The 12,493-nt window shown below is 36.3% G+C and overlaps 1 protein-coding gene across 1 annotated transcript; it reads left to right on the top strand.

Annotated features, from left to right (window-relative positions):
• Positions 1-4,644: 4,644 nt before the first annotated feature.
• Positions 4,645-9,708, top strand: prelp (proline/arginine-rich end leucine-rich repeat protein). Its single transcript, XM_082155406.1, has 3 exons — positions 4,645-4,922; positions 7,881-8,863; positions 8,941-9,708. Exons 2-3 carry the CDS (start codon positions 7,885-7,887, stop codon positions 9,102-9,104), a joined length of 1,143 nt encoding a protein of 380 aa, XP_082011532.1. The 5' UTR covers positions 4,645-4,922; positions 7,881-7,884; the 3' UTR covers positions 9,105-9,708.
• Positions 9,709-12,493: the final 2,785 nt, after the last annotated feature.

Below are 12,493 nucleotides of genomic sequence, written 5' to 3'. Positions count from 1 at the left end.
GGCCTATTAAAAATGCTTTCTTTAGTTACCCAATAAACAAGAAATCCACAAGACATTAATATAGCAAATATACTTCAAATAAACCACTGTATAAATGTCAATCACAATGTATTAAAATAAATGTAAGCACAAAAGAGTCTAAAAGATTTGGCACAAATATCCATTATGTCGATTCTAAAGTTCATCTGGCCCAAAGAATATCAAGAAAAGGATACATCAACGAAACCAGTCCAAAGTCAATATTCAGTTAACCCAACAAACAAACACAGACCAGAGTTTCAAATGAACTATTCATAATGTTTGGATGTGTTTGTTTGATTGTTAGGGAGTTGAGACAAAGACAGTTGTAGGCAATGCATTCACAACACTTAGAGATATTGAAGTGTCCTTCAATATTCAAGGGAAATAAGTCCCAGAAAAGTCCCAGGACCAAACGTATAACAAAACAAAAAGCCACTCCTCAAGATATCCCTTCCCCTTTTAGCTTTGTTTGCTCATTGTTCTCCACCTAGATTCATTTTGTTTGACTGATTTATATAATATTCAGACCAGCAGCATAATTACAAGTGTTTTTCTATTTTATGCAACAGTTCAATAAACAAGTAAATAGAGCAACTTACATTTAAGACACACTATTTTGTCTGTATTTGCTCCGCGAAGAAAATAGTTCCAAACAAAGCCACAGTAGACTCAAACGCTGGATTTTTCCAAGCAAGACATGGTTGTGATATTCCTGAATGAATCAGTTCTTTTTTTTTTTTTACGAATCGGTTGAGTGAATTACTAAATTACTCTCTCATTAAGACAGTCACATGTTTTAAAAAAATTTTTTTTTAATTAAGTGCATTATTCATTGGCTCACTCATCAACATTTCATTCCTGTATGAATTAATGTCTGATTCTCAATCAGAAGGCAGTGTCTTAAGGCTGCATTTCTTGACTGCCATGTCACTGAGCTCCATCAAAGGATGTCTCAATTTAAAGGATCCTTTGAAGGCATCATTTTTTTTCACATCCTTCATTCAGCCTGTTTTGAAGGACGCATAAATTCCTCACAATCCTTTACACATATTCCAAATCACAAAAAAAGAATTAGCAGAAAAAAAAAGAAAAAAAAAGATTTTGGAGATAAAGGTTTTCTTTTTCTTTCATTATGTTTTCTTTTGTTTTGTCACATAATGCTAAACTGTGCGTAATGTAAACCACTGGGAGACCACAGATGGTTGTCATTACCTGTACTGCATTAATAGAAAAGCAGTTAATATTAAGGTTTGTAGTATTACGTTTTTATTCTAAATATATTTTAATATTATTTTTACATTGTGACCATGGGGGTGGAAACGTTTATGATGTAGCTATGTGCACTTACTAGACCGTTTCTTTCTTGCTTTTAATGCTGAGGAGGACTCCAGCCAACAAGCCTCTGAAGGACTGGACTAGGAAGGACACAGCCTTCCGTTTGAGAAGCATCCAATGTGTCTGAACGAATCAGTTAAATGAATGATTCAGTGACTCACTCATAAAGTGTTTTGGTGCCACCTACTGATGCAATGATATAACCTACAGAAAGAGTCACTGAGATACAGTACAAACATAGATAATCTTTAAAAAATAATTTGTATTATTATAAAAGAGCCAGACTTTCTGCCTTACATGGCCAGATCAATATTATGTATATTGCAATATTATGTATAATACATACAAAAAGCTGCTTCTCATTACAAACTGCTTTGACTAAACAATTGCTGCATAATAACATATATTCAATTTCCCCTTTATAGCATACGCCGAATCTACATGCATTGACCCTGCTGCGTTTTCACACATTCTGTTATAAATGAAGTAGGTAGTGAGCTCTAGCTTTATTTACTTGGACCACTTCCCAGAAAAATTTCTCTGATATTTTGCTGAGTTCACATACTCTACCCTTAGGGTTTGGCAAGTTGTGGTGGTTATCGGTGTTAGATCCTCTGGGTGGGAGAAACAGCTTAGTAAGCAAAGATCTTAATGAATCTCAGTCTAATTACATCAACCAGACCTCCACCATAGACTTAATCAAAATGCTTATGGTAACCACAACTGCATCACAAGTCTGGCGCTTCATTAATTCAAACACAGAGGGTAAGCTGTGTGGTGAAAATGACACATTGCTAAGCCTCTGATCTAAAACTCACAATTTTGTTCTAGGTGCCAGAATTACAAGTTGTAAGGCTTGATGGTTTGTTGAGCATGATGTAATAGAATTATTCATTCTATGCAAATTTAATGTCAATACAGGGAGCATAAACTGCACTGCAATGATTGTGATGTTCACACATGTGCGTCTGAAAATGCACATCTGTCAATCATTTGTGTCTGTCTGTGGATGTGTGTAAGCAAACAATAAAATCAACCCATATGGCAAGACTGCACAGATCAGACACATAATCATCTGTTAAGCACATGCCGAAAGAAATCCATCACACCTTAGCTATACTAGAAGAACAATAAAGTAAATCTGCCTTCAGATGTTCAGGGTCAGTTCAACCCTGCATCATGCATATGACTAACCTTGGTTGTTTTCACTCTGTGCCAAACCATTAAGCTCTTGACAATAAATCTCAAAGCATGTAATTAAGCTTGATATGCAAATAAATGTAAGTTGTAAAAGGAAGGAAAGACATTTCCTTGCCAGAAGGGCACTCCAGTTACATACTTTCCAGCCTTTTACTTTAAATTAAAACAAAATTTAGATGTGTCTCAGATGACAATGATACTGCATTAAAAATATAGTCTTGGCAAAGATGCATTGTCGTGCCATAAAGAATATTTGACCTAAATGATCTCACAAGGTATCAGAGTAAATGTCACAATGACTCACGTATAGTACAGAGCAAGACCCATTACAACACACATGCAAAATCACACCCACTATAACTCTGATGTAATGATGTTTGACAGAGACCAGCCTGCACCTGAATAGTGTGATTAATCTAGACAGTATTCATAATTTCAAGGACTCACTTTGAGTGAGCGAGTTTCAAGATTGAAATGAAAAGTGGAGTCTCTTACAGATTATCTCACTGTATACAAAAGTGATCTTCCTAAAAACAGAACTGGACCAGCACCAAAAACACTTCTTCACGTCACAGATTATCAACAATGTGGACAAAGAAAACCACAAAATCAAACCAAGCCAATGCAAAGACAAACCATGTGCAAATTCATAAGTCAACACCATTGCAGGGTATTTTCTCCTTAAAACTGCCGTTAACTAAATACCATCTCAAAAATGCTGTTTGAAATTGCCGGTGTTTCTTACATCACAAACTACCTTGTAACCAATCACATCAAAGTGCGGGTGGGCTTCAGCATTTCATTACTGCTGTGAAGCAGGGGAAACTCAAGAGAAGTCAGTTTATCGCGGCATATTTTTGTTGATATGAATAATTGGGTGCATTTAGCAATTTAGCAGGTGAATTATGTATATGATGTATATTACTAAGTTATGATGAACTACAGTATGATGTTTCTTTCTCCACTGATGTTCTAGGTGGTTAAAAGTGTTTCTAAGGATACTGATTTTTAGAAGGCAGCTGTCTGACTGGGAAAGGGTGGCGAACGGGAACATGGTTTGTGTAATATTAGCAACACATTTTTAGTGGTTGGATAACGGAGACAAGCAAAAGGCTTATCATATTAATTACCGTTATGTGTCCGACGTTGTAAAGAGCGATACATAAAACGCATTACCATTCTGATACATCGACTTGTAGACGAGCCTCTTCTACTCCTTCTGAATCAGTTTCTGGTTCAAACATGTATGGCTGAATTAAACCAGTATTTCCACTTGCCATTGTGCAGCATTTACTACAGTAAAGTTCTGAGCTGGTGTGGGTAGAGGTGGGGCTAATTTGCATATTCATGGATAAATTAAGCAAGGTATTTCTGGTGGGTTGTGATGAGCTGATTTAGAACTCCAATATTTTCCTGAATGAGGCTGACCACAATTACATCCCACAATTGCATGATTCTCATTTAGCACAAATGTGCAAATCTAGGACATCGCCAGAGATCTCAGAGGAAGACAACACTGAACAGTCCCTTTAAAATATGTAACTGGCTAAATGTTGGATCTCTTCAGACTTACAATTCTGAAACACCATATATCACAGATGTTGTTCCTCCAGATGTTGAAGTTCTCTCAGGGTTTATAATATAAGGGTGGGTCTGACTTTATGGTATGAATGAGCAAATGTGTGTGTGGATAGAGGAAGAAACAGGTTTCTCTGGGATTAAGAACTATGTATTGCACATCTCGTCATTACTGCTTTGCAGCTGCATGGGCCTAAAAGCAGAAAGAGAGAAAAAGAAAGTGTGAGAGAAACTGCCTAAAAACCTAAAGCACTTAAAGTCAGACAATCCCAAATAAGTGAGCTCACACAATATTTTTTTTTTTACTTTAAAAAAAGAAAAGATTAATAAGCTGTCAAGTACTCTGTAGTTCTAAACTAAATAAAAAGAACATGATTTTGATGAAGTATCCCAAGCGTGGGAAAGAATGTTGACCACACGCTCTCTGCATCGATCTCCACCCTGTCCCACCAGCCCTGTAGTCCTTGATAAACTCTCATTCGCATGCATCAAGTGTGTACAGCAGGGTAGAACAGATCCTGGTGTTAAGGGATGGACGTTTTGATTTAATTTGAGGCACTTTCTCTGAAGGCGGGGCAGGGAGACAGAATTGTTGACCTTCAGAAGGAAAAGAGGGAACGACCCAATAGGCAGCCTGCTTTGCAGAGGAGAACAGGGGAAGTACGGAGGAAAGAGGGGGGAAGAAACTAAGTGAGAGAGGGGGAGAAAGCTAGGTGGGAGAGCAAAACTCTGTGAGAGTGAAGTGACAGCTCGAGGATTCATCAAACGAGGGCAGGAACCAGCAACAGGTAAGAAATGCTTTGTTTCTTCAAAAATAGCCATAAATCAGTCTCAAAGGAGACAAGCAACATATATACTGACCAGAAGAAATGGAACATTAATGTAGCCATTAAATTAGTCCTAAAGTCTATTTGTATATAGCCAAATATCATTTTTTTCTTTAAGGTTTATGAAATAATGGCATGATTACTTTGGCTGTTCATTCATCACCTATCAGTACTCTTGCAAATATTTCATAGGGCTTATTTAATGTCCCGATTTTTCACATTAACACCTCTGAGTACAATGCTAAAACAGGTAGATGTTTCCTTGCAAGCTTTTTGTTCTCAATGTTAATACTTCTTTAAATGTTAAAGTTTCCTTGACTGTAAAATGTATAGTATATAAATAATATAATAAATATAGTAAAATATAAGACAAGATATTACATATAAAACAAGATAATAAAACATATAGAAATATAATTAAGAAAATATTTACCTATTTAAAAAAATATATATATACATGGTTCAGCTGTCTTTTGACCTGTCCAGGTCTATCCTTCACCTGATCTATCAAAGTCTTGTTACTGTGTTTTTTTTTAAAGATGTCAGAAACAAGTCAAAATGATCAAAAATGCCCAACAGTATTCTGGCTATAGTGATCCCATTAGCATATGTTACATCCATCAAACTGAGCCATCCTACACATGATATGTCTGTGGAAGCTTTTTCATTGATTTATTCGTACATTTTCATCAATCATATTAACTGCTTGGGATACAGACCCTGTAATGCTTTTAGTTTAATCCATTTCTAGGCAAAACTATTATTCTCTTGATTCAGAAATTATATATCCTAGAGACCTCTTTTGTCTTTTTTGACTTCAAACCAAATTTAAAACACATCAGTTCCCTCCCATTTTGAGTCCAGCCAGCACTGACTCATAACATGTTTTTGTTATTATGAGTTTGTGTTAAGCCTAGTAATGACCCAAATCTCCTTATATGGTCACAAATATTATTTTGCATTTCAACATTTCTGATTAAAATCTAAGTTTCCCTCAAAGGCCAGATAGAAGGACAATCTCATTTGCACCCTCACCTAAAGCAGGCATGCAGAAGAGAACTAAACAAATCAACATTTTCCCAGGTTTCCTTTCTACCAAGGCCCGAGTCGTGCTGCCTGGCCTCCATGACCATGCAGCTGACACCCAGCCAGACACTTTAAGCCAAACATCTGATTGCGATCATCCATCAGACCCGCTGAACTGCTCCTTGTTTTGTGCCTGTATGGGTGTGAGTCTCTGCATAGGATTCATAAAACATAAATTTCTCTAGTGAAACGATTCCTCTAGGCTAAAAAATGGAGTTGAACTGACATGTTTTTAGGGCTTGACCGATCTGATCAGCTCAAATGTAATATTAGATAATAGTAACCAAGTGTAAACAAATATTATAATGTTTACCTATTTTAATAGGTTTATTAACCCAATTATCAACACTGCTCAACATAATTTCACACATTTTTACCATTAAGTTTCCAGCACAAAGTTTTTACCAAGAGCAGTATAAAATAACTATCAAAGAAAATCCCTGAAGGGAGCTCAAAGTAGAAATAAGATGTTGAAATTTATCAGTCTGTTTATTTTGTAAAGCATTTTTTTTTTCCCACTGAACCGTAGTAGGAACAATAATCTTCAACTTGAGATCACTTCCCAGCAGCCAACCTGCCAAAATATTTCTATGAGTGGTTTCAAATCATTTATGAAATCATAAGGACCCTGAAAAACATCCAAATGGCTGAACTGCAACTAACTGCAACTTGAACATTCTGCTTTGTATCAGAACATTCCTAAAGAGAACATCAGGACACTTCTCTAAAAATGGAAGCTGAAGCACAGTTAGGTAACACAGCAAGATAGTGATCTAAAAGACACGGCACTTCACAGAGAGAGCTCACATTTTGAGAGAGTTTGGCATGATGAAGGTGCTTTATTAATAAATTATATAACATAATATATAATTTTGCTAAACATTTTAAAATGTAATATTGATTTAATGCATTATTTATATTAAATTAAATAAGCATAAAATGTTGGTTCTCTTGACCTAATTTAGAATTTTGGCATCCAATTGGACAGAAATATAATAATATTTATTATAAACTTATATTATTCTATATTTTTTACGGTTTTATTATCTTCCATTAAAAAATTAGTCTTTCATATTATGTGAAAAACATTTTTGTAACATTGCTCATCATCTCTATACTCTTTTGTTTGTGAACTCCAAGTGAATTATAAACTAAAGACAAACATCTTGAAAAACCCTTTTGGCGGAGTAGAGCGGGTTAGCTACTCTGTTAGATCTAGATTTATTTAATCCTCCAAGAAATGATGTCATGTTTTTTGGTGTTCCACCAATCAACAATTCAACTCTAAGTGGTGAAGATAGCATAGCAACACTATGACTGCTCTAGCATTGGTTTCCTCCAAGCTCCCCGGGGTGTTTAGCCTGTTTCCCTCATTAAGACTCACTCTTTCCTAGGCCTTGCATTGCACAATAGAGTCTTTATCGCAGCCCTGTGCAGAAAACCTGTAAATCCAGAGCGTTTTTTTTTTCTCCAGAGTCTGTAGAAGTCATAATAATCTAGCCAAATTGGAAGGTTACATGACTGGATGCTTTGTCAAAGACGACAAAAAAAATAAAATAAAAAAAAACCCTTTACAGTCTGTGGCTGAGTCATGCCAGACCCTGATCAAGGTATCAAGAAAAAAACACAGATGATGTATCTTTAATATTTCAGTTGTTTCTTCTCATCTTCTTATGTTTCTTTACCCAAAAAAGACCCCAAAGATCCCACACAAGTCTCTTTTAATCTCAGCATTTCAAACTGTGCTCTTGATTTTCTAAGATAGCAAAGTATCCAATCAAGTAAAGTCAATATGACAAAAACATTTTTATAACTTGCTGCTTCTCTGTTCAGGACCATGAAAGCTGGGCTTGCATACTGCTCTCTTCTTGTCCTTCTTCTAATCACGGATGTCTGTGGGCAACGGAAACCAAAACCAAGGCCTGTCCGCCCACCTACCACCAAGAAACCTCCTGCCCCCAAGAAACCATCCTCTCCTGCCCCAAAATCGGAGCCTGAACCCCAGGAACCCACAGATTTTCCCCCTCCGATCCTAGGCCCTCCATCCGAATTCTCAGACTGCCCCAGAGAGTGTTTTTGCCCACCATCTTACCCAAATGCCCTGTACTGTGAAAACCGCAATCTCCGAAAGGTCCCGATCATCCCATTCCGAACCCACTACCTGTACCTACAGAACAACTACATTAATCAAGTAAACGCTGACTCCTTTAACAACTGCACTGAGCTTAAGTGGATCAATCTGGGAAACAACCGCATCCGTTCGGTGGAGAAACAAGTGTTTGAGAAGCTGCCAAACCTCCTTTACCTTTATATGCAGAGGAACGAGCTAAAGGAGGTGCCTGAGGACCTGCCGGCCGGCTTGGAGCAGCTTCGACTCAGCCGCAACCAGATCTCAAAGATCCCTCCTGGAGCGTTCAGCAAGATGAAACATCTTGCGCTTCTAGATCTGCATCACAATAGGATCAGTGACAGCAGCTTGGGTAAGAACATCTTCAAAGATCTGAAGAACTTGATTCAGCTCAATTTGGCCCACAACATCCTACGGAAGATGCCTGCGAATATACCCAACAGCCTCCTCCAACTGTTCTTGGACAGAAATAACATCGAGGAGATTCCACAGGACTACTTCAAGGATTTTGCACACCTGGCCTTTGTGAGACTTAACTACAACCAGCTTAGTGACAAAGGTCTTCCAAAGATGGTGTTCAATGTGAGCTCACTGTTGGATTTGCATTTGGCCCATAACAAGCTGAGCACTGTTCCCCTGTTCAACTCCGAACTGGAGCAACTTCACCTCAACAACAATGTCATTGAGAGTATGTACTTAATTAAAAATGTTTTATTGTGCCACAGAAAACTTTCAACAAAATAACACATTTACTTGTCTTTGCAGGTATAAATGGCACTGAGATCTGCCCCACTAACTCTCACAACATGCACGATGAAAACGGAGCACCCAAACTGAGATACCTGCGTCTGGATGGCAATCACTTGAGTCCCCCTGTGCCCTTTGATGTCATAATGTGCTTCACACACCTCCATGCTATAGTAATATAAGATGTCATGAGTGATGAACCGATTTATGCATGCCTGCGCACAAACAGGCCTTCCTGTCTACTTGACAGTACTGATTGAATCAAACAGTACGAGAGAAAACAAGTAAGTAATTAAGAACAAATGGCAATGCATTTTTTTAATGTTCAGGAATGTTTCAGTGTGTAACCTAAAAACCTTCAATGCATCATATTTATTGAACTTTCTGTCTTGAATACAACCAAGCATGAGTATTCTGCATTAAACGTTTCTATGTGATTATACAGAGCAGAAGCAGCAGCAATGTCTTTGAGTGGAATTAATTAAACCCTAAAAATAAAGGTACATTAACTGACGTACTGTGCTACAGACAACAAGTGTAGTTACAATGAATAAACTGGAAGAAGTATATTGTCTATAGGGGTAGACTAAAGATAAAATGAAAAGAATGATAAACAGGGGAATAAAGTAACTACTGTGTAGTTGAAAATGTCCTTAATGTACCTGTGTTTTTAAAGTACTGTGTGTAGTCTTGCCTTCATCTTGTCAATATCTCTGTATAAATAAAGATGTATACATTTTTGTTTAAAAACTTGTTTTAAAATAAAGAAAAGAAACAACAATATAATATTGTAGACCCAAAAGGATTTCACTATGGGTTTTTCAAAAATTAATAATAGGCTAATTTAATCATTCCATTTATATGGTTTTTATATCGGTCATATGCACATTGTAGTTTGATATATGCTATCTGAAAGTAAACTCTGTCACTGCAAAGGTATAATGCACCTGCTATATTCCACACTTCACATAACATAAAAATACAATATAACAATAATAAATGGAGCAATTCCAATAGGAATGCACCATCTGTGCTTGGGCCCTAATAAAACCAGAGAAGAAGACATTCTTTAGTACAAATTATTTAGTACACATTCACAAACTTTTCCAAAGCCAAATGTACCAAGCACAAAAGAAAATTGTGTCTATAGCGACATCTTGTGGGATCTATTATCATGTACAGTACATTATATTGAGTAAATTAATCTCTAAATGCTTTTGTGATAAGATTCCAGATTCAAACACTTTCATTTAGATCATGAAAACACATATTGTATAAATCATATTGCGTCTCTAGAAATTAACGTTTTCATTTTCACAACATTAAGAATACTTGCTGTTTTCAAATATGATATGGAATGTTTTCAGACTGTACTAATGTTTTATTGTTTAATCATGTTACACAATATTGGCCAAAAGTGATTTTTGTTTTTAATGACACTGTAAGTTTGTTTAAACCATCAAAATATAGGGAAAATATTTAATTTTTCCAAATATCGTTGAGAAGAAAACACTAAACTTAGTTAAAGACTGAGTGATGGTTACCCAATTACCCAATGGTAAAAATGAAGTCTTTACTGTTGTTTATTTGTCTATGTGGTGTAACCAATCACATCAAAGAGCGGGTGGGCTTTAGTATCTATGTTGCGAAGCAGGGGAGTCTCAAGGTGTGAGTGAGTGGAGGCAGGGCTAATTTGCATTTTCATTTTCCACATATAAATGAAGCAAGGGTGCAGAGTTACATTCAAGTTATTTTAAGGCATGAAATATTTGTCACTGAAAAAAACAAAAACACTTTTAAATATGTCATTTTTGTGATCAAAGATGAGTTTTAAGGGATACAATTATTGACTACAGGGGGACTAAAAATATATAAAAAAAAAAAAAAAACTCAACAGCTACAGGATTTATTTTACTATGCAAAGAAAATCCATAGAAAATCAAAAAGCTCACAGGAAAAAGCATTATTATGAATTGTCAATTGCCCTTTTACAGCATATTTATTACATGAACAACTAGTTGCGACCTGAATATGATTTTCATTTACAATAATGAATCCTAAAATTCGGCATTAGTAACTTACCAGTCACATGCACACTCAAACTCCGAGGATCCCGTTCTTTGCTCATTTTTAATCAAACTTGTGAATTGATAACTGGAGACTCGCTCTGACCGGATCAAAGATTGAATAAATGAAATGTTGACTCGAGAACAGATGCAATTGGATAGATCCAATTCACAAATTAATTGTTCAGTGTGATTTGTGAACCAATGTAGCAGGTTTATTAAAAAAAAAAATCGGATTTTTTTCAGTTCAAAATAACAAGGAATGACATGTTTTTATGAAATGTAGGAGTAAACTGTATATTATGCTTTGGAATGTAGTGAAGTGAAAAGTTGAAGTTTCCCAAAATAAAAATACTCATATAAAGTACAGATAATTGAAAAATGTATTTAAGTACATCAACAAAGTGGAAACATGTGGAACTCAAAATATCCCTCAGGGGCCTGAGGTGTTTTTGAGGCCCTGGAGAGGTTTTGACATGCCTTGACATTTGTGTTTTTTTCAGTTGCTTATAAATATATTAATGGCAAAAGTGTCATTACACTGTATTCAGCATGAACTGGGCTACCATAATATGTGAGCAATATGTACAGTGCTTGTCATTTGCCCCCTTGGAAAATATGATCAAAGATGGCTGTAAAAAAATAAATATGCATTGTTTAGGCCTGTCCTTTTTTTTTTTTTTTTTTTTTTTAAATGCTAAAATCAAATTTTCATTGAAGTAAAAGAATTGACACATCAAAAGATCACATTACATTTACAGAATTACAGATTATTTGCCCCCTTTTATTAAATACTTTTTGCAACCTCCTTTTTCCAAGATAACACCTCTGGAGTCTTCTTCTATAATGCTTGATGAGTTTGGAGAACACCTGACAAGAGATCAGAGACCATTCCTCCATACAGAATCTCTCCAGATCCTTCAGATTCAGATTCCAGATTTGTTTTTGGATCACTGTCCTATTGGAAGATCCAAACAGTTATAAGATTTCTAGCACAGGCTGTCAGGTTTAGATTTTTTATCTGTTGGTATTTGATCGAATCCATGATGCCATGTTTCTGAACAAGATGTCCAGGACCTCTGGCAGAAAATTAGGCCCACAGCATTAAAGATACAGCAGAGTATTTCATTTTACACATGGGGTACTTTTTATCCCTGTATGAACCAAACCCATATTAAGTGTTTGCTGGCAAAAATATCTTTTTTTTTTTTTTATCTGTCCATAGAACATGTTAAAGTCGGCATGAAACGGAAGTTGAGATTGTCATTTTTTTCCTTGTTGTGACGTATATCCGAGTGAAACGGCTTCTGAAATTAGAGAAAAATGTAGGGCGGGGCTTGATTTCGTTCTTCGGGAATTGATTGGATCGTTGGAGGTTGGGCGTTGCAAACAAAATGGAGGCAGATTTGAATGCCAGTTTACATTCAGTTGTGGAGGATTTCTCTCCACCGGACTCCCCACCGTTACCCTCCCATGAAGTATTTTTTATTGAGGAGCCCGGCGAC

This window comes from Leuciscus leuciscus (assembly GCF_965113295.1).
Source record: "Leuciscus leuciscus genome assembly, chromosome: 23".
NCBI classification, from domain to species: Eukaryota; Metazoa; Chordata; class Actinopteri; order Cypriniformes; family Leuciscidae; genus Leuciscus; species Leuciscus leuciscus.
This window is presented reverse-complemented; position numbering and strand designations above follow the sequence as displayed.